This window comes from Leptodactylus fuscus, chromosome 10 (assembly GCF_031893055.1).
Source record: "Leptodactylus fuscus isolate aLepFus1 chromosome 10, aLepFus1.hap2, whole genome shotgun sequence".
Taxonomy (NCBI): domain Eukaryota; kingdom Metazoa; phylum Chordata; class Amphibia; order Anura; family Leptodactylidae; genus Leptodactylus; species Leptodactylus fuscus.
The window spans coordinates 58,235,795-58,259,300 of record NC_134274.1 but is presented as its reverse complement, the minus strand read 5'-3'; the positions used below and the strand labels follow the sequence as shown (position 1 = coordinate 58,259,300).

The following is a 23,506-nucleotide window of genomic DNA, read 5'->3' as shown; positions in this document are numbered from 1 at the left end:
AAGTAATAGCTATGTCATTTTCTTGTAAAAAAGCAGAAGGAAAAATTGATGCAACCATTTTACAGCTTTAAGTAGTTCCAAAAAGTAGAAAACAGACTTGCAAGTGTGAATGCATATGTATAGGTGTGATAGTGTATGCAGATAGCATTATAGCAGCTTTATGTCGAAGAAATACTTATAGTTTGCTCTGAAAAACTTTCCCGGGTGATCTCTGCAGACGCCAGACATCTTGAACTGCATGTCCTGCTTTGTTCAGTTCTCCAAAGCTTCTTAAATCCCCATATTTCCTATATCGCTGAATGGCAGCACCAACAATTGTAATGGGGATGCTAAAATTTAAATGGGGATATGTGGCACCTGTACAGTTATCCCTGGTGTTACTGGCAACAATACCTACAACAAGAATAACAGAGAGAAGATATTTATTCCTACTGAATATTCCATCATTATGTTATGAAATTAAACAATAGCAGAGGTCAATTCCAGGAAGCTTCATGTATGAAGGTGCAATAGGTCAAGGCTAATTTGGAAGGAAAGGCGCTACCTATAATCCTGGAATAAGAGAGGGAGGGCAGCAGCTATTATAGAGGAAGAAGCAGTCCTTGTTCTGACTAATGTGGAAGGTGGGGGGACTGCTTTAACTCATAGCAAAGTTAGGGGTGAACTACTGTGACTACCAGGGAAACAGTGGCCCAGGGAAAAAAGGGTACACTAGACTGAACAAAGGAGTAATGAGCACTGTTGTGACTACTAGGAGACAAAAAAAGGCTCAGTGGGGAGGGCCCTGGTTTGACTACTGGGATGAGAAAAGAATTGCTGTGACCCCTGGAGGAAACTAAGAGAGATTTTAGTATGAGTGCTAGAAAAGGGTACTACCATGATCTCCTGGGAAGGAAGTAATGCTTTTATTAATAGGAAGAAAGGAGGACAGTATACTTAAAGAGTTGTCCCAGCATCAACATTTATCACCTATGTACAAGATAGATGATTGCTGATGGATCCCAATGCTCAGACCCCTATGATCACTAGAATGGAGGGTCCCTTGTGCCTCATTTTCCCTCACTGCAACCCTTGGGCCGGGTTCAGATGGGTTTTTTTGGGCTGGATTTTGCAGCGGAATCTTTGTTAAAATCTGGCTCAAAAAACCGCCTCCCATTGAAATGGGAGGCGGTCATTTCCTTTCTCCGCGAGTGGGAACAAACATGCCTTTTCTTCACGTTGGATTCCTTAGCTATGACTAAGGGCTAGTTCACACGTGAACTGCCCGCGCGGGTTTTGACACCGAGAGAGCCGCGGCGAGCCGCGTCTCTCTCTGGTCAAAACCCGCCTGCCGCGACCATCGCGGTCGCTGCTTTCCCCTCGGCTGTCGGCTCAAATGAAGATAGGGCCTGAAGATAAGGCAGGTCGCTTCTTTTCTCCGCTAGCAGCAGCCCGCCACTAGCGGAAAAAAGAAGCCTGGCGGTCTGCATAGACCACCATTGTAAGGGGAGGTTTTTGACGCGAAATCCGCTGTCAAAAACCTCCCCTGGGCTCATGTGTGAACGAGCCCTAAGAGATCGTTTTCCTAACGCCTGAAACGCGTAAGCTGTATCTTTGTTGTTTTTTCATGTTTGGATCCATGTTTTTGTAGATGTTTTTAACCTTTTGAGTAAAAGTAAAATTGTATTCTATTTTGGACATGCTGGAGTGAATGCTTTTTTTCTCTGCATCTTGTACCCCGTTAAACAGCCCGGGAGATACTCTGTGCAGTCAGCTTCTGCTTATATATGTTTCTATCACTGGAGGATGCATTAATATGGTAGTAGCAACACACATTTTTGTTTTTTCTATGTTAAAAGAACTTAAAAAAAAAATTATAAAGATGAAACACCTACCTAGAAGCTGTCCAGACTCTGCAGCAAACAAAGGTCCTCCACTAGAACCTCCATGCACAGCACATGACGTTTGTAACATAACTGGGACATTACCCACAGAAATCACTGTTGACAGGACACCAGATGTCACAGATGGGCCACATCTTTCACCAAGAGCCCCGAATCCTATAACGTAGACGTCTTCCCCTGGTAATAATTGTGCAAAATGAGTATAAAATTAGTGGATGGTCATCTCCCAGTACTCCCACTAATCAGGTGTAGAGATGAGCGAACAGTGTTCTATCGAACACATGTTCGATCGGATATCAGGGTGTTCGCCATGTTCGAATCGAATCGAACACCGCGTGGTAAAGTGCGCCAAAATTCGATTCCCCTCCCACCTTCCCTGGCGCCTTTTTTGCACCAATAACAGCGCAGGGGAGGTGGGACAGGAACTACGACACCGGGGGCATTGAAAAAAATTGGAAAAAGTCATTGGCTGCCGAAATCAGGTGACCTCCATTTTAGACGAATAGTGGATTTCAAATCCGGGTCATATGAGAATGTGAACTTTGTGACTATGAGACAGGGATAGCTGTACAGGCAGGGATAGCTAGGGATAACCTTTATTTAGGGGGGAATGTTATTAAAAATAACTTTTTGGGGCTCTATCGGGTGTGTAATTGTGATTTTTGTGAGATAAACTTTTTCCCATAGGGATGCATTGGCCAGCGCTGATTGGCCGAATTCCGTACTCTGGCCAATCAGTGCTGGCCAATGCATTCTATTAGCTTGATGAAGCAGAGTGTGCACAAGGGTTCAAGCGCACCCTCGGCTCTGATGTAGCAGAGCCGAGGCTGCACAAGGGTTCAAGCGCACCCTCGGCTCTGATGTAGGAGAGCCGAGGGTGCACTTGAACCCTTGTGCACCCTCAGCTCTGCTACATCAGAGCCGAGGGTGCGCTTGAACCCTTGTGCACACTCTGCTTCATCAAGCTAATAGAATGCATTGGCCAGCGCTGATTGGCCAATGTATTCTATTAGCCTGATGAAGTAGAGCTGAATGTGTGTGCTAAGCACACACATTCAGCACTGCTTCATCACGCCAATACAATGCATTAGCCAGTGCTGATTGGCCAGAGTACGGAATTCGGCCAATCAGCGCTGGCTCTGCTGGAGGAGGCGGAGTCTAAGGTCGGACCTGAATGGAGACTGGTGTGGAGCGATCTTAGACTCCGCCTCCTCCAGCAGAGCCAGCGCTGATTGGCCGAATTCCGTACTCTGGCCAATCAGCACTGGCTAATGCATTGTATTGGCGTGATGAAGCAGTGCTGAATGTGTGTGCTTAGCACACACATTCAGCTCTACTTCATCGGGCTAATAGAATGCATTGGCCAGCGCTGATTGGCCGAATTCCGTACTCTGGCCAATCAGCACTGGCTAATGCATTGTATTGGCGTGATGAAGCAGTGCTGAATGTGTGTGCTTAGCACACACATTCAGCTCTACTTCATCGGGCTAATAGAATGCATTGGCCAGCGCTGATTGGCCAGAGTACGGAATTCGGCCAATCAGCACTGGCTCTGCTGGAGGAGGCGGAGTCTAAGATCGCTCCACACCAGTCTCCATTCAGGTCCGACCTTAGACTCCGCCTCCTCCAGCAGAGCCAGCGCTGATTGGCCGAATTCCGTACTCTGGCCAATCAGCACTGGCTAATGCATTGTATTGGCGTGATGAAGCAGTGCTGAATGTGTGTGCTTAGCACACACATTCAGCTCTACTTCATCGGGCTAATAGAATGCATTGGCCAGCGCTGATTGGCCAGAGTACGGAATTCGGCCAATCAGCACTGGCTAATGCATTGTATTGGCGTGATGAAGCAGTGCTGAATGAGTGTGCTTAGCACACACATTCAGCTCTACTTCATCGGGCTAATAGAATGCATTGGCCAATCAGCGCTGGCCAATGCATTCTATTAGCGTGAACTGAGTTTGCACAGGGGTTCTAGTGCACCCTCGGCTCTGCTATATCAGATTGCTACATCTGATGTAGCAGTGCCGAGTGTGCATCAGATGTGTAGTTGAGCAAAACTGACTCAGCACTGCTAAGTCTCTGCATTCGCATAGGAATGCATTGGCCAGCCTTCGGCCAATCAGCGTTGGCTCTGCCGGAGGAGGCGGAGTCTAAGGTCGGACCTGAATGGAGACTGGTGTGGAGCGATCTTAGACTCCGCCTCCTCCAGCAGAGCCAGCGCTGATTGGTCGAGTTCCGTACTCTGGCCAATCAGCACTGGCCAATGCATTTCTATGGGGAAAAGTTAGCTTGCGAAAATCGCAAACTGACAGGGATTTCCATGAAATAAAGTGACTTTTATGCCCCCAGACATGCTTCCCCTGCTGTCCCAGTGTCATTCCAGGGTGTTGGTATCATTTCCTGGGGTGTCATAGTGGACTTGGTGACCCTCCAGACACGGATTTGGGTTTCCCCCTTAACGAGTTTATGTTCCCCATAGACTATAATGGGGTTCGAAACCCATTCGAACACTCGAACAGTGAGCGGCTGTTCGAATCGAATTTCGAACCTCGAACATTTTAGTGTTCGCTCATCTCTAATCAGGTGTTCTCAGCAGCTGATACACAAAGAATGGAGCAGGAAGCAGAGAGCTCAGTTCTCTTTATAGTGGCCAGATTAGATACTGAAGATCAGTTCTCCATCACTTGAGTGGGAGCTAAGCTGCAACGACTCAATACCGTCACTACACAGAACAGAGCTGTCTGCTTCCTGCTCCGGATATCAGCTGATTGATGACGGTAATGGGTGTCAGACGCCCACAGATCAGATATTAGTGATATTAGTGAACTCTCTTTGGTACAGATCATGAATATTTTCATTCCAAAAAATCCCTTAAGGCTAAGGCCCCACGTTATGCATGTTTTTAGTTTTGTTTTTTTTGCAGATTTTGTTGCGTTTTTTCGAGCCAAAGCCAAGAATGGCTAAAGAAGGAATGAGAAATATAAGAACTGCACGTGCAGCAGCCTCATTCTGGAAACTTTTGGGTCCCCCCTCGTATATAGGAAGTTCTTATACTTCTACCTGCTGCTTCATCCACTCCTGGATTAGGGTCAAAAAACCGCACCAAAATCTGCAACAACAAAAAAAGCTGCATTTACGCAACGTGGAGCCTTAGCCTAAAGCTTAACTTAGACATACACTCACCGGCCACTTTATTAGGTACACCATGCTAGTAACGGGTTGGACCCCCTTTTGCCTTCAGAACTGCCTCAATTCTTCGTGGCATAGATTCAACAAGGTGCTGGAAGCATTCCTCAGAGATTTTGGTCCATAGTGACATGATGGCATCACACAGTTGCCGCAGATTTGTCGGCTGCACATCCATGATGCGAATCTCCCGTTCCACCACATCCCAAAGATGCTTATTGGATTGAGATCTGGTGACTGTGGAGGCCATTGGAGTACAGTGAACTCACTGTCATGTTCAAGAAACCAGTCTGAGATGATTCCAGCTTTATGACATGGCGCATTATCCTGCTGAAAGTAGCCATCAGATGTTGAGTACATTGTGGTCATAAAGGGATGGACATGGTCAGCAACAATACTCAGGTAGGCTTTGGCGTTGCAACGATGCTCAATTGGTACCAAGGGGCCCAAAGAGTGCCAAGAAGATATTCCCCACACCATGACACCACCACCACCAGCCTGAACCGTTGATACAAGGCAGGATGGATCCATGCTTTCATGTTGTTGACGCCAAATTCTGACCCTACCATCCGAATGTCGCAGCAGAAATCGAGACTCATCAGACCAGGCAACGTTTTTCCAATCTTCAATTGTCCAATTTCGATGAGCTTGTGCAAATTGTAGCCTCAGTTTCCTGTTCTTAGCTGAAAGGAGTGGCACCCGGTGTGGTCTTCTGCTGCTGTGCGTTCAGAGATGCTCTTCTGGCTACCTTGGTTGTAACGGGTGGCTATTTGAGTCACTGTTGCCTTTCTATCAGCTCGAACCAGTCTGGCCATTCTCCTCTGACCTCTGGCATCAACAACACATTTCCGCCCACAGAACTGCCGCTCACTGGATGTTTTTTCTTTTTCGGACCATTCTCTGTAAATCCTAGAGATGGTTGTGCGTGAAAATCCCAGTAGATCAGCAGTTTCTGAAATACTCAGACCAGCCCTTCTGGCACCAACAACCATGCCACGTTCAAAGGCACTCAAATCACCTTTCTTCCCCATACTGATGCTCGGTTTGAACTGCAGGAGATTGTCTTGAGCATGTCTACATGCCTAAATGCACTGAGTTGCCACCATGTGATTGTCTGATTAGAAATTAAGTGTTAACGAGCAGTTGGACAGGTGTACCTAATAAAGTGGCCGGTGAGTGTATATACCCAAAACATAAATTTTTGCATCGTTCAAACTGTTATCAGCATTTTGCTCTAAAACAAACCTTACTCCGGATTAAACATTTTTACCCAGATGAAAAAAAAGTATCTCTTATGGAAAGCATTTTCTCATTATGGAGATGTTTTAGGGGTTTTGACAACCTCGATTCATAATGCCAATTTTGGCAATCTCGTAGAATGAGGTATTACTTTGGCCAATTTTTTCAACCTTCTGTTAAAGAATAGTGTGAACTTTTATATTGAGGCCACATGGGACCTACATGCAGGGGTGAACCTGGGCTTTCTGCCGCCTGAAGCTGGCGTCAGAGAGCCGCCCCCCCCCCCCCCCGGGAGGAGGGGGCGGGGTCGCAAGAAAGGAGCGGGGATGAGCGGAAAGGGGCGGGGACGAGCGGAAAGGGGGCGTGGTCGAGCGGAGCGAGCGGTGTTTGCAGGCAGAGAGCAGGCAGGGAGTGGACCTGCTCTCTGTCTGAGTGTGAGGGGCGGCCGCTGGAGCAGCGCTGCGTCCAGCAGGGCCACCCCAATACACTGCTCGCTTCCCGTGTCGGGCTGCAGACACGGTGACGCTAAGCCAGTCCAGGACAGCTTGTCCTGGACTGGCTTAGGTCAGCAAAAATGCCACCCTCCCGAGGCCCTGGCATAGCGCCGCCTGAAGTGGTCGCTTCAGGTCGCCTCATGGGAGGTGCGGCACTGCCTGCATGAGACCTACATTCTGTCAGGCAAATACAATAGACTGTTTCTGACCTGCAGCTCCTGGGGATAGGGGCTGAATCGTTTTGATCAAAATGCCCCTTTAAGTCACAATTTATCAGCTCTGCACAGAAACACACATAACACTACCCTGAGCATTAGACGGAAATGAAACATTAAAATATAAGATGTACGCAAAGTAAAAAATGATTCACATAGACTGTAGCATTATTGCAATTTTGTGGAAGCCCTCAATGGATTGAGGGTGCACTATTCCAGGATTAAATAACGTGCCAATGTTTTACATGAATCCCCAGCACTTGATCTAAGAGCGCCATCTCTATCCATCTCATTGTAGTCAGCTATGTCTGCAGGAAATTTTGGTTGGACAAATACACCACAGGCAGCATAGATGAACATGCCAGAACGCGGAACAAAGGTTGCAAAGCTCAGTGGTGAAAAAAGATTAAGAATATGGCACCAGTAATAAAGTATATCCCATAGACTTCAACTGGATTAAAAAATGCCTGATATATTAAATAAAATAATATTGTAACCTGCCATGAATACAAAGTTGCATTGCTTAAATAACAAGCACGATTTAATTGCATATCTGTATTTAGACGAAGATACAGACACATTAAAGGTCACTAGAGATGAGCGAATGCCGTTCAATCGAGTAGATATTCGATCGAATTTAAAGGTTGTTTTTTTTTTTTTTTTTTAAATCAGAGGCAAAACAGTAAAAAAACCCCCAGCAGTTTGGCACTTTTGACGTTTTTTTCCTGCTAGTCATCTGCTGTCTGTTCCTAGATTCGGGCAACTAGTCTACCTAACACATGACAGTCTCTGTCTTCAAAAACACAGCTTCCTCCTCTAATATGTAAAGCAGCTATCAAAATGGCAGGCAATTCTCAGCTAAAAGGTCTCTGTCCAACATAGCATCACTCAGATGGACGCCTGGTGCAGATGTGAATGTAGCCTAACTATTCTGACTCAATAGCTTGACTGCAAGTGGAATTTAAAGGTACTGTATTTGATATATTCGATTCCAATAGAATACCACGCAGTAAACACACTAAAAATTTGTACGCCCTCCCACCTTCCCTGGCACTTTTTTTGTACCAATAACTGTACAGGGAAGGTGGCTCCAAAGCAGGAAAACGTAGCCATCAAAATAAGGAAAAAGTCATTGGCTGGAGAAATCAGGTGACCTCGGATTCATAAGAATAGTGGCAGCCATATTTGTCTCAGTTGCGGTTTGGAGAGATAAGGAGAGACACTGTATTGAGGGTGAGATAGAGTTTAGACACTGCTAGGCAGGAAAACATTACAATCAACTGCTCTTTTCAGAGCTACACTGCAGGAACAGCGTTCACATACACTGAACCTGCCAATGATACATCAGAATAGCATCAAGGGACGGGCTGGTGGATGTGGAAATCAAGCTGGGGATCCAGTCAACAGTCCAGGTACTGGAGAGGGGCCAGTAGTATAGTGTCCCAGTACACTCCTTCTTGCCATTATAATAGTTGTATGCTATGTAATGTCATGTCTCTCACAATGTACTAATACTGAGTATCACTATCTATTGTATAATCTGAATTTCCTGTGTGCATACACTATGCTTATTGCCATGTACTATTCTGTTGCCACCTATGTTTCACTCTATGTAGGTGCATGTGATATAGGATCCCAATCACTCCATACACAGCACGAGCAGAACTTTCTAGCAAGCTGTGGGTGGAGACTTTAGCCCCGCCTTCCTCTTAGAAGGGGAAAGGAAACTAGAGCAGCCATGTTGTGGAGAGTGCAGTGTGTGAGGTAACAGCACCTGCTGCTACTCCAACTCCAGGCAGGATTTTCAGATTCCTTCTGCCAAAACCTAGGAGCTACATGGTGAATCTCACAGGCCATGTAAGATACAGAGTCTCCTAGGACCCTTCACCAGTCCATACAGAGGGGATAACAGCCATACTGCCTCCAAGAAGGAGAGAACCTGACAGAAAGGAGCAGCTAGAAAGGAGCCTTTCTGCATTCCTGGACCTAAAGAGGGCCTCCGGTCAAGTCCAGCGCTCCGTGGTTTCCAGGCCACGTGTATTAGGTCTGCGTCCGGCTATCGGATACCGCAGCCCAGTAACCGTGAGTAACTACATATACCCCAAATTAGTCACCTGCCGGGAGCCAACCGGTGAAGATCCCTCTTCTGTAGCTATAACCTGGACTGTGTCTCCTCAATACTCTAAACTACCAAATCTGAGGAGAGTTGTGTCAGCATCAGCCATTACCTGTCAGCTTACAAGGGAATCCTGCATCACATGCACCTGCTGTAATGTACGAGACTGTATCACTGGGAGGTATGGCTGCACTTTATCAGAGTCCTCAGTAAAGAAACTTTTGGTTAACAAAGGACTTGCTGTGTGTCCTATGAGAGGTGCCCCGCAGTCTGGACCACCATTACAGCTACCGTGACCATTACAACATCTCATCTATCAGAGGGACTACTACCCCCATTGTGTGGAAAGTGTCTAGTTGATAGGCTGTGATAGTGGGGTAATCCTGGGACTTGGGCGTGTTAGATGCCCCCAGACATGCTTCCCCTGCTGCCCCAGTTGTATTCCAGAGGTGTTGGCATCATTTCCTGGGGTGTTATTGTGGACTTGGTGACCCTCCTGAGTCGAATTGTGGTTTCCCCTGAAAGGAGCATTTTTTCCCCATAGACTATAATGGGATTCAATATTCGGTCGAATATTGAGGGGCTACTCAAAATGAATATCGAATATTTCACTACTCGCTCATCTCTAAAGGTCACATCTCAGCTAGATATAATCCCCCCAAACCATCATGAGTACCTCACAATGCATTTCACATGTGTCCTTATAATGCACGAGTGCGGCCTTCATCCTCCGAAATATAACTTTTATTCAATATTCAAATCAAAAGTTTAGAATAGAGGGGGTGGAAAACTAACAAGATAAGTCAATCTCTCCATGTCTGAACTTGGCCCCTCAGCTGTGACCGACATCGCCAAGACTACCAGACTAGGGCTTACGGACATCAATCACGGCCATTGGAGTATATAAAGCTGGACTTCTTCCATTAGCTCCTCACTCCTTGACATGAAAGTCCAAACTTACATAAGGAATACAATTTATTTTTTGGAGGATGGCAGCAGTACTCGGGATTTATGAGGAGGCATTGGTTAAACCAAGCCAACAGGTTCCTATAATGGGGTTCTCCATGTCTTAAAAGTGGTGTTCCTATATTAAGCATTTATCACCTATGTGGATAGGTGATAATTAGAGATGAGCGAACAGTGAAATATTCGATATTCGTTTCGAGTAGAGCCTCAATATTCGACAGCTCGATCGAATATTGAATCCCATTATAGTCTATGGGAAAAAATGCTCATTTCAGGGGAAACCACTATTCGACTAAAAGAGAGTCACCAAGTCCACGAGTAGCAGGAGGAGAGTGTTTAGGAGGAGCGCTGTGCAGTGGAAGCACACGGACCTCATTATAGTCTATGGGGTCCGTGCGCTTTAACTGCACAGTGCTTGCAGTTGAGCTGATAAAAAGTAAGTCTCCATTGTGGTCCGATCTTAGACTCCGCCTCCTCACAGATGAGCCTCCGGCAGAACCAGCGTTGATTGGCCAAATGCTGTACACTGGCCAATCAACGCTGGTCAATAAATTCCTATGAAAAAAAAAGTCAGCTTCCTCGTAACAACAAGGACTAGCAAGGACGAGCCTGCTGCAGAACCAGCGCTGATTTGCCGAATGCTATACACTGTACAGCATTCGGCCAATCAAAGCTGGTTCTGAATCAAATATTTACTGCAAATATCTAGTAGTATTCGATTGAGTATGAATATTTCGAATACCGTAGTATTCGATCGAATACCTACTCAATCGAATACTACTTGCTCATCTCTATTGATAATTATAAGACTACTGGGGTCCGACCTCTGGGAACCAAGGAATTAGTCCACTAGTCATTTCTTACTACTTTTTTTTAGCGTCTCATGGGTCAGACACTTGGTGGTTAAACATTTATCACCTATCCTATAGGTAACCTGTAATTGTGATATACACACTAACTACATCTACAATTGTTTAGCTACCCTGTTTCCCAGAAAATAAGACACACACCCCCCTTCATCTTCTGGATCACATACAACCGGCAGTCATGCCGGCGCTCCGCTAAGGAAGCATCAGCATGACTGCCGATTGTTCCCCGCTCCAGCTGCTGCATAAGACATCCCCCGAAAATAAGAAAGGTCATATATTTCGTTAGATAATTTAATATAAGAAATTTTCGGGGGAACAGGGTACTATACTGGAATGCAAAACAAATAATACCGTATTCCTTCTATGCAAATACTCCATATGTAGGTTTAAAGCTAAGTAGTTCCAAACCTGTACAATATTCAGATGCCAACACTGGTTCAGGGATACCCCGAATACTTTCTTCTAATTCCACCACGGCAATGTCATATGGTGAAAATGCTTGAGTGGCAAACAAAACTCGACCTTTGATAGCCTGGTACCTGAAAATATGAAGGAACATGGGTCACCTGAAAATATATCAATGTAAGTAAAGGTGAGTAAATACCAGTATACCCAAAAATAATATGACCTTATTAGAAGTTGAACGTAAAAAATCACTACATACTGTAAATGATGCAAGACATTGAAACTAACTAAAAAACATAATGTTACAAATCTCCAGAGATCAAGTAAAAGCAGGTACATTTCCAAGATCGCCAATAAGGTGGAAGCACATCATATGCAGAAAGACTTTCTTTGGGACCCACAAATATGTTGAGAATATGGATAAATTCCTTGGAAAATTGGTAACTCCCATAGAACAAAATGGAGAGTCGCACACATGCATGTACGCCTCAATATAAGATTTCAGGTCCATTCCTATATTGTCTGTATATGGGACCTAAAATGGGAGTCAACTGACAGAGAAATGCTATAGAATAATGCGGTCCTTGACAGTGATGTGAAGCCTCCTCCTTCAGGGAAAGACATGGGAGATGTATATACCTTCACCCATGTGTATAGTGCAAAGGGTGCCATCAGATAAAAGCCTTCCGAACAAAATAAGAAAAAAAGGGGGGGGGGGGTTAAATAATGATTCATATAATATGTAATTTTCTGAGATGGACCCAAAGTTCATTTGGGTTTCGAGTGTTTTAACCCGGAACAGAAGAACAGACTAAAATGATACATATGTGAACCCACCTTAAGAGTGTCTGTGCTACTTACCCTTCATAGGTATGGTGTCCAGCTGGAGTTTTAGGATGGTAGATCTTTACAGTTACTTTGAGTGAATTCCTAATTACATGTCGACAAGTCAGTACTAAGTTTGAGCTCAACAAAACACCAGACCCCCAAGCTTGCCCTGAGTCCACTAGAACTACAGATGCCATTAGCTTCTCTATGGATCCTAGGCCCATGTGCTTAGGCCTACAGTGGTCTGCTAGCAGCAAAGTTCCCAGTTCATTCTTTAAACCTACTTCTGTCCTTCCAAGTATTTTATTGATGCTGTCCAGAATATGGCTAAGAGAACAAGCCACTGTCAATCCCACCCACTCATTTGTCTTCCAGCAGAGAGGTGCCACTATAATGCCAACCAAATGAACAACCCCTTCTCCAAACGCGAATATGCCACCACCTTCCGAGCCTGGTAAACAGCGGGCATCGGTCAGCAGTACAACATTCTGGTCTCCTGCAATATTGCTTAGGACACCTTTAGATATGGTGTTCAGAAAGATGTCAGTGTAAAATGAGCCAAAGGGAGAGCCACAAGCGTACACTGTACCACCTTTTACCAGCTTGGAGGAATCCATGATGCCCATTTTATGTGTATGAGGCAGTGGACTCTGAAGCTTTAAAATAGCAAACCAATGAAGGTAAGCTAGATCCTTCTGAAACTCGCCATATTCCTTCTTCTCCTCCTCACTGGAAAACACCCAACCCTCTTCTTTCTTAAAAAGTTTGGAAAATGCTTTTTGAAAGCCTGGACAAGGCAGAAGCATCAGAAGTTGTGCTTGGAATTGCATCCGTCCACTTTTTGACTTTGACATGGGCACAAGTCCAAGTACAGATCGCTGGTCCATAACGTCATTATGGACATGGCTGCCATGCTTCACGTGTATCTGTGGTTGACTGGCGCATTCCACTTGAATCAAGAAATCTGATGGGAAGTCATCAGTGAAAAGCACAGAACTATCTGGATTGGCACTTTTTTTCAGGAAGGGAAAAAATACCGCTCCTTGACAGATAACAATGCCTGAATTTCTATCTAAGATCACCCCACTGCAGCTCCACTGACCATCACACTCAGCATTAGGATGAGGAAAGGGCTTCTTGTCAGGGTCTGTGGCGGATAATCTTTGGTTCTTATTGTGAACATTGGGGGCTGGTTGTGTCTGGCAGACGGTTATAACACAGCCAGTGGACTGTGCCAGGGCCAGATGGGGCTTTGTTATGTTCATAGTAGAAGTGGATTTGTAGCACTTACAATCTATAAGTGCAGCAATATGATAGTGAAAAGAGTCCTCTGCACATCCAGATCTATGATGTCCATCTTCTGCTCTTTTCCAGGCCTGCCTGCATTACTAAAGACCGGGTGAGAAGTCAGGAAAATAAAAAGTATACAGTCAGCATGGACTATGTGCACATACAAAGTTCACAGCCAGCAGCCTGACCAGGAAGCAGTCTATGTAGGGCCAGGCTGTGAATGGCTGGGCGTCTATGACTGCAGTATATTCCTGTACCTACCATTGGTTCTTCTATGTGACACGACTCCGAGTCATCCAGCAAGTCCGCCCTCTCTTAGTAGATTTAACCATTTCTGTGCATCAGTTGTGAACAGGAGCTTGCATGGGTTTCATGGCAGATTTTTTTTTTCTTTTCTTCTTGGTCGATAAGTTTCAATCCACAATCGCATTTATTCCTTGTGTAATATTTAACTATTACATTGCTAAACAGTTTCCAATGCCTCCGCCGGAACTCATAGCATGTTATTAATATACTGAAAGTCAGAACACGTTCTAGAATAAATATATATTATATAAATATATATTGTAGCTTCATGTTATAGTGCAGGATGTATCTAGGCAAGATTTCAATGTTGCTTTAAATAGACAGGTAGTTGCGGTCCTCTGGGTGTTGCAGCTACACCTGGATACTCTTCTGACATGTAGTGACTAGCCTACAATTGCATAATAGCAAACACTAAAAGAGATCGCCTTTCTATTATATACAATAGTGAAGCGAACACAATATAAGGATATTTTATATGTATACCTTTATGATATTAGTCACAAACATGTAATTACCCGTACCTGCAGATTCTCAGAACTGGAGAGGTCTTGGGGCTGGGGCCGAATTCTTTCAACTCGCCCCATGTACATCACCTTCTGCAAAGTATGGCATGAAATCCACGATAAAATCTGCATTTAGACCATGCTCACCTTGTGGTAAAAACTGTGATGAGGACATAGCAATTTCCAAAACCGTTGCGGTTTTGGAAACCGCAGCATGTCAATTATACCTAGGAATATGCTAGCGCTTTCCCTATAGGTATAATGGAAGCAGAATCGTGATGCGTTGCCGCCGTGGTTTTTCCTGCAGCACTATATTGCTGCGAGCACAGGATTTATCCTCTTTTTTTGACTATAACAAAAGGCTCATCACTTTGCTTTTGATGGAAGTGGTTGTGGTTTATATATTGTATTCTTTTCTAATCCTTATCCTTTCCTTAATAATAATAATATTAATAATAATAATAATAATAATAAAGTTTGGTTGTTTGTTCCTCAATCACTCTGAAACGGCCAAACGGATTAGAGTGAGATTTGCCACATTGGCCCCCGGAAGGAAACATAGGCGCCTTAAGATCCCCGTAGGTTGCCGTTTTTTGCCACCACAAGCCCCAAAATCCAGGTCGGCGGAGGCTGAAGGACCTGAGATGACGTCATCTCAGTCCTTCGCACTGCTCTCCAATTGTACAGACTCAAGCCAGCCGCAGAGCCTTTCCGCTGTTCTCTGATTTGAGCGGCCGAGACAGGGGGAGGAGCTATAGGGTTGGGGGCTGTTAGCTGGGGGTGAAGGGGGGACTAGGACGGAGAAGGGAGGCCAAGGTCTCTTTGGAGGGGCGCGCCGGGATCATGCATGGAGGGAGAAGGTGTCGCGGTGGCCATGGGGCAATGGGGGGGGGGGGCGGGACTGCACTGCAGGTGTGTCGCGCACTAGGGGAAGGGGGGCCACGGACGAAGTCGCGGGTATTGCTAGTACATTTATAAACGTGTCTTTATATATATATATATATATAAAAAAAAAAAAAAAAGCATAAAATGTGAAATTAAATCTGAAATATCTGACATCCCTGGATTAACAACTTTATCTTAAGGTGACTTTGTACAAAATGTGTTGCACAGAATAAAAATGTTTGTGGAAGCATTGCTTTAATGAAAATTTGCAACGACTGCAAAAACTGCGGTGTACAGTATCTGTCACATGTGAACATACCTTATGGGTGAATGTACATGTTCAGGATTAGCTATGGATCTTCTGTGTGTATTTATAATACAGTACCTGAGATACTTAGTACCTTTGGTCATTGTTTTACTTCTGACTTGATCGCATTTCAGATTTTGGCAGGCAAATGCCAGAAATAAGTGCAGGAATTGTTATTTCTTTAGAAGTTTGTGAAGTTGGTAATGGAGACAAATAGAGATGAGCGAACAGTGAAATGTTCGAAGTTCGATTCGACTAGCCGCTCAATACTCGACTGTTCGATCGAATATCAAACCCCATTATAGTCTATGGGGAATAAATACTCGTTTAGGGGGAAACCACTATTTGACTCAGGAGGGTCACCAAGTCCACTATGACACCCCAGGAAATGATGCCAACACCCTGGAATGCAATTGGGACAGCAGGGGAAGCATGCCTGGGGGCATCTAACATGCCCAAGTCACTGTATTATGTCGGGATCCCTGTCAGCTTGCGATATGCGGGAGCTGAATTTTTCCCATAGGAATGCATTGACCAGCGTTGATTGGCGTTTATCTCCGGTGTAGCAGTGCTGAGCGCACGGCCAGCACTGCTACATCTCAGCATAGGAATGCATTGACCAGCATTGATTGGCCGAATGCCATACAGAGTACAGCATTCGGCCAATCAACGCTTGTTTTGCTGGAGGAGGCGGAGTCTAAGATCGGTCCACAGCAGGCTCCATTCTGGTCCGATCTTAGACTCCGCCTCCTCACAGACGAGCCTCCGGCAGAATCAGCGTTGATTGGCCGAATGCTGTACTCTGTATGGCATTCGGCCAATCAACGCTGGTCAATGCATTCCTATGGGAAAAAGTCAGCTCCCGCATATCGCAAGCTGACAGGGATTCCGACCAGATAGAACCCCAAAGAGCTGGGTGAGTAACATTCCCCCCTAAATAAAGGTAATCCCTAGCTAACCCTGCCTGTACATCTGTCCCTGTCTCACAGTCACATAGTTCACAGTCTCATATGAACCGGATATTAAATCCATCATTCGTATAAATTGGAGGTCACCTGAATTAGCTAGCCAATTACTTTTTCCAATTTCCACCTCCCCTGCGCAGTTATTGGTGCAAAAAAAAAGCACCAGGGAAGGTGGGAGGGGATATGAATTTTTAGTGAGTTTGCCACCTGGTGTTCGACTCGAATTGAACACCTCGAACAGCCTGATATCCAATCGAACATGTACTCGATCGAAAGCTGTTCTCATCTCTAGAGACAACAAATTTATCAGTAAACACAAACCTAAGCTACAGCTGCATCTGGTCCTGGACCACAGATTCTCTCCTGTGCAAGTAAAATACCAACTCATTTCAGCTGTATATTATTATAGGCGAGTGATAAAAGCCAAACTGCCCAGCCTGTATTAATAGCCAGATGAAATGAAGCAGGGAATCACTTCCCTTTAGTCACATGACTTGAATTTCAGTCATGTGAAGGCTATTACATGGCCACTTTAATTTCAGTGCATTTGAACTGGGGCTGATCATATGACTAATATTTAGACAGTCCATTGTACTAGACTATTAAAATATATGTCATGTTCTATTTTCCATTTTCACAGATCCCTCCATACACTGCAATGTATAAAAAACGGGTGCACATCTGACATGGGGAGTGGGCATTATTCACGGTAGGCATAGAAGTGAGAGCATCGGCACCTGGGAATTATAGCAAAGTCAGGTACACCGTGTCACCATCCTTATACCTGATGCCCATTAAATTGGGAGAGGAATTTGCAAAAAGTTCTTGATGGAAAAAAGGGAAAGAAAGGTAACGCCCTACAGATTAAAGTATGCTTTTCTATAAAACCTAGAGACAGGGTAAATGGCAAAAGTAGACAGACAATCTAAAAATACAACAGATTTTTCACAGTGACTGATGGATGGATAAATCTTGCATATCTTTGGACAGTCTAGTGTAAGAATATACCACATTTAGGCTAAAAAACTAAAATTGACACCATCAGAGACAGTCTCACCCTACTCCCCCGACAACCCCTTTACCCAACTACTCGCTGCTCCCCATCCCTGACCTGTTTCTCCTCCATCACTGATGAAAAACTCTCCTCCCTAATCTCTAAATCCCACCTCACCTCCTGTGCGCTTGACCCGATCCAGTCACATCTCATCCCCAAGCTCACTGAAGTCATTACTCCGACCCTAACCCATCTCTTCAACCTATCTCTAGCCAATGGATCCTTCCCCTCCCCCTTCAAACATGCCACTGTCACACCTATACTTAAGAAACCGTCCTTTGACCTGTCCTCTCCAGCCAACTATCGTCCCATCTCTCTGCTCCCGTACGCCTCAAAACTTCTTGAGCAGCATGTCCACTCCAAACTCTCCTCCTATTTCTCATCCAACCTGCTCTTTGAGGCTTCAGACCCCGTCTCTCCACTGAAACTGCCCTAACTAAAGTCACTAATGACCTGTTAACCGCCAAAGCCAAGTGCCATTACTCTGTCCTCCTCCTTGACCTCTCCTCTGCCTTTGACACAGTCGACCACTCCTTCCTGTTAGAAATTCTCTCATTCCTTGGTATCTCAGACCTGGCCCATTCCTGGATCTCCTCATACCTCACCGACCGCACATTCAGCGTCTCCTACTCACACTCCACCTCCTCACTGCGCCCACTCTCTGTAGGTGTTCCCCAAGGCTCCGTCCTAGGACCCCTACTGTTCTCCATCTACACCCTTGGCCTGGGCCAACTCATAGAATCTCATGGTTTCCAGTACCATTGCTATGCCGATGACACCCAAATATACATCTCTGGACCAGACATTACCTCCCTGCTGGCCAGAGTTTCAGATTAACGGCCGTAGCCTCCTTCCTCTCCTCCCGCTTTCTCAAACTCAACATGGAGAAAATGGAGTTCATCATTTTCACCCCATCCCGTATGGCCCCTCCACCCGGCCCATCTATCAAAGTTAACGAAACCCCACTTACCCCGGGCCCGATGCCTTGGGCTAACTCTGGACTCTGACCTATCCATCAAGTCACATAATCAAACCCTCAACACCTCCTGTCGCCTCCAGCTCAAGAATATCCACCGAATCCGCTCCTTCCTCACCCCGGAAACTACCAAGATGCTCGTCCAGGCACTCAAAATCTCCTGCTTAGACTACTGCAACACCCTTCTTCTCGGACTCCCAGCAAACACCTTCGCCCCCCTCCAATCCACCCTAAACTGTGCTGTTCGCTTAATCCACCTCTCCCCCCGATCTTCATCGGCTGCTCCCCTCTGCCAGTCCCTCCACTGGCTACCCATAGCCCAGCGAATTGAGTTCAAGCTACTAACGTTAATATACAAAGCCATCCACAACCAGGCCCCTCCATATATCTCTGAACTATATATATATGAACATATATCTCCAGCTACCTGCCCACACGTAACCTCAGATTCTCCAATGACCTCCTACTCCGCTCTGCTCTCATCCGCTCCTCACACAACCGTCTCCAAGATTTCTCCCGTGCATCCCCCATACTCTGGAACTCCTTACCAAGACACATAAGACCGATCCCACAATCACAGGCTTCAAGAAGGCCCCGAAGACTCGCTTATTCAGGAAGGCCTACAACCTCCAATAACACTGTCACCGCACTGCCATCTGTACAGCCTCCCCCTCTCCTTCTGTCTCGATCCCTTCCCTCATAGATTGTAAGCCCTCGCGGGCAGGGTCCTCTACTACACTGTGCTGGTCGGTCATTGTTAGTATTATATCTATCTGTATATTTTGTGTATTGTATGTAAACCCCCAAATGTAAAGCACCATGGAATTAATGGTGCTATATAAATAAACTATAAATAAAATAAATAAATAAATGCCCGGTCCACACTAGCGTTTGGATTCCATCCGGAAGGAGTCCGCATGAGGACCCGTCCGGATGGAATACAATCGCAACTGCATGCGCTGAACAGTGAAAGCACACGGACCGCATAGACTATTATTAATCACCATGCGGGCAGTGCGCGGCAAGCACACGGACCCCATTATAGTCTATGGGGTCCGTGTGCTTTAACTGTTCAGCGCATGCAGTTGTGATTGTATTGGAATCCAAACGCTAGTGTGAATTGACCCTTAGGCACCATGTAGTGAACGGAAGAAGAGGGGGAAGAAAAAAAGAAAAAAAAAAAAAAAAAAAAGAACACCGCGGAATAAAACATGGCAGAAATGCATTACGTTTTCCATCAATCCACAGCATTTTTCATTTAGTTCTCCTCTGTAGACTTTCTGCCCCTTTTATACCTATATGGGAAACATCAGTGCTAACGTAGGCATACCTGACATGCTGCGATTCATACACGGATTAGAAAAAAAGCAGATATTTTTTCTGCAATGTGTGGATGGGATTAGCCAGAATTTCATCTACTTTGCAGGTATTGTAAAACGTAGATATTGGATTCATATCAGTAGTATACTGTATGATATGAAGTAGTATATGATATGAAGTGTTTAACCTCAAACCTGTGCTAAGCTGTGTAATTCTAACAGATCCTCCTAAATACTTATGAATAAATTGACAACTAGCACCATATATAAAGAGTCTGCCACTCACTAGTGTAGTGAATACCATGACTATAGTAAAATACTATTTACTAGAAGAGATGTCCAAAGACAATACTGAATGTAGTACGTACACCATGTTATTGGTGTTGTGCTTGTCAAAGTCCTGACTATCAGATTTCTAGACCTTGTGTCGACTGCGGCCACTGCTTGTACAGCAGATGCTTGAGGATAAGTTTCTATTTATGAGACATCTTGGATTACACAAGCACTTTACCTCAAAGTCAACTATAAAAACACAAACAATTCTACAAATGGTGTAATAATGACATGCAGCGTTACATAGGACTAAGGTAAAGGGTTCACTATGTGAGATTCATATAGATGGTTGTTGAAATTTGACAGGCTTTTAGTTGTACTAACTAGGCCATCACCAAGAGATTTCATCAGCCTGAAAACCTATTAATAACCTATATTTGCATGTCATGCTTGTTTTTCCATTGCAGTCACCAAGTATAGAGTAGCTTTCAGGAATGACACTTGTTTTGTGGCTACAGTACAGACCATACTATTATTATGGACTTCCCTGGACGCTGACATGACACATTGGACACTTGGAACTGTAGAAGTATTCAGGCTAGGCCTACACAGCAATTTTAGCCTCAACTCCCGTCATATAACCAAAGATCTTCGGGTCCAGGCAGGGAAACTAAATATATGAGATGATAACCCGGACACAATAAAGAAATCATGGCTGACAGGATCATTGAAATTTCCCCAGTCCCGATTTCCTTATTGTGGCTGGCTATCACTTCATGCCATATATTGGGTTTCTCACAAGTGCCAAACCAGACAATGTTCTTGCATTCATGGTCATGCAAATACTTGGAAGCTGGCGTCAATCAACACCCAGATTTAGGCCGCGTTCACACGGTCAGTGTTTAGTCAGTGATTTTTATCAGTGTGCCAAAACTAGGAGTGGGCTAAAAACTCGACAGGTACAAATATTTCTACTATACAGATCTCAGAAAAAAAAAAACATGCAGCAGAAATGCAGCGAGTTCAAAAATGCTTCCGCCTCCAAAAAAACGCCTCCCAATTGACTTCCATAGTATCCTCTAGCTTTTTTTTTTCCGGTAGCATTTTTTTCTGCCTCATATGCCTCAAAAAACGCTTAAAAAACCCCCCATTTCCTAATTCCTGAAACGGATTTTTTCCTCTCCAAAATCCTTGCCAAAAAACTCCAAGTGAACTCAGCCTTAGGCTAAGGACCAACATAGTGGGCAGCAGCACAAAAAAAAAAAAAATAGCAATACAGGAAAAACTGTAGCGGCAGTGTATTGTAGTTTTTCCCGCAGTGCTTTTCACAGAAAAGGAACCTGCACACGGAGTTACGCTCCGCTCATTCTGAATGTAAAACTCGTTCAGAATGAGCAGGTAAAAACCAGATACCATTGATTTCTATGGGTGCCGGCATACGTGCACTACCCATTGAAATCAATGGGAGGCTTATTTCCGTATTGCTTTCAATGCGATTTGGAAACCGCAGCGTTTCACTGTACATATTTTTCTGTTATGTGTGTATGGGATACTTTGCCTTGGCCAAACCACAGCATTTACGCCACGTGGGCCCCCAGCCTTAAAGGGGTTTTCTGGGACTTAAATACTGATGGCTAAAGACTAGGTTCACATCTGCAGCGGAGTCTCCATTGAAAACTCTGCCACTGAAAATTGGCAGAGATAAAAGTCTTGCGCAAAGGTCTTTTCTCTTTGACAGTTTCAGTATAAAAATGGTAGAAACCCAACAGACCCAGTTACAGTCTATGGAGTCCATGGGGTCTCTGTCATGTAGGTAACCAGTGGACCCAAATGATGGAATCCAGTGTTTAGATGTAAATCCAGCTCATCCATGACATGTGACATCTGGAACCAATTTTATCAGTTTTAAGATGCTGTTGCCTTTCGGTCACAATACACCAGCAACTCAAACCCATTCAATTGATTGGGTCAAGTCGAGGACATAAATATAAAAGTCCCATAATAGTATAATTTGCACTTTACGATCGATCAATCGATTGATATATGAGGATAGGGAAAACTATGGAGGATATTTTGCAGAAACCCCCCCCCCCCCCCCCCCAAGACAGTAACAATACTAAAGTCCCTTCATATACAGGTTACAACCCCAATAGTGTGTTGAAATCTTTATATTTTTTGATAATGCACTTCTGGAACAGCATATATCCACGGGGCCAATACCTCTTATTAACAAGCTTTCACTACTGCTGGGTGATGGGTTTGTTTGTTTGTTTTTTTTTTCTCACGTTCCCAGCTGGTTGCTCCAATTCCTGGACCACCCCCTTTAAATATAATTTGTGAAAACTAAGGATGGTCCAAGTTGCATTTCTTTTGCAAGTACTGAATTTCCAACAAAAGTAGACAGCTTATTCCTCTTCTGTCAGGGATGTGATGAGGCTATATGGCTCAGGCTAGGTTCATATCTGAGCTGGAGTCTCAAGGAGGACTTTTCTCTCTGCTGGTGGTAGTATAAAACCGGCAGACCCCGTTATAGTCTATGGGGCCCAATGGTACCCGCTTTTTCAGTGACAGACCTCACACTTTCAGGTCCTCATGTGGACCAGAACGCTAGTGTGAAGCTAGCGTCAGTTAATTGGCGAAGTCAGCCAACTTCTCAGTCTCAGCCATGATGTGGGAGGATAGTCTGGCACAGCAAATGACAGCCAGCCAGCAAATGACTCAGAGGGATGGGTGAGAGGGGAGAGAAAGCTCCTGCTTTTTTGGAACCACAGTTTACAAAAAGGAGCCTCACTTCTGAGGCCAAAAATGTGGACAGAAATGAGGCACTAATACAGATTGTATGATGTCGGACAACCGCTTTAAGTGAATGAGGCCGAGATACAATACCACATATAACACAAATGGCACTGTCTGGAAAAAAAAATCTGATTTCTTGAGTAGAGGAGGGTCCAAGTTCAGTATCCCTTAGCAAAAAGATGTAATCAACTTCAACATTGAGCAAAGTTAAAGGGAATTCCCCACAAACAGAACCATATGTAAATCTGTACACAAGTTAAACATTTTGTAACTATAAAACATTTTGCAGAATTTTAAAGATTTTCTCTAACCATCTTAGTGGTGACATCTTTTGTCCTTATAGGCTGCCAATAGAATGCAAGAGACTTCTATGGTCTGGCACTTGTAAGAGACCCAGCGGTGATTTATTTATCTGGCTGGTGATCTTCTCGTGTGCACTGTTGGGGATAGGATCTCTATACAGCCATGTCCCTGCTTGCTCACGATATGGGAATCATGGGTGGACATCTGACAAGTGCAAGACTACAGAAAATTACTGTATTTCATGGCAACCGATCAAGGCAAAAGACTTCATCGCCATGATAGAGAAAATCTTTAAAATATTGCAACATTTTTAATTATTTTATTAA

General features: G+C 44.6%; 1 protein-coding gene across 1 annotated transcript; it reads right to left on the bottom strand.

Annotated features, from left to right (window-relative positions):
* Nucleotides 1–18: 18 nt before the first annotated feature.
* Nucleotides 19–13,679, bottom strand: TYSND1 (trypsin like peroxisomal matrix peptidase 1). The gene is made up of 4 exons (XM_075258451.1): nucleotides 12,237–13,679; nucleotides 11,379–11,509; nucleotides 1,875–2,060; nucleotides 19–393 (listed from the first exon to the last, which is right to left on the bottom strand). Exons 1-4 carry the CDS (start codon nucleotides 13,466–13,468, stop codon nucleotides 176–178), a joined length of 1,767 nt encoding a protein of 588 aa, XP_075114552.1. The 5' UTR covers nucleotides 13,469–13,679; the 3' UTR covers nucleotides 19–175.
* Nucleotides 13,680–23,506: the final 9,827 nt, after the last annotated feature.

Bases quoted from the DNA above. Each gene is read 5' to 3' on its own strand.
- TYSND1 (XM_075258451.1), bottom strand. From the start codon at position 13,468: ATGAACATAACAAAGCCCCATCTGGCCCTGGCACAGTCCACTGGCTGT. The intron at 11,510-12,236 runs GTAAGTAGCACA...TCATATTTTCAG, and splicing joins GGACACCATACCTATGAAGG to GTACCAGGCTATCAAAGGTC. The intron at 2,061-11,378 runs GTTTGGAACTAC...AATTATTACCAG, and splicing joins GGCATCTGAATATTGTACAG to GGGAAGACGTCTACGTTATA.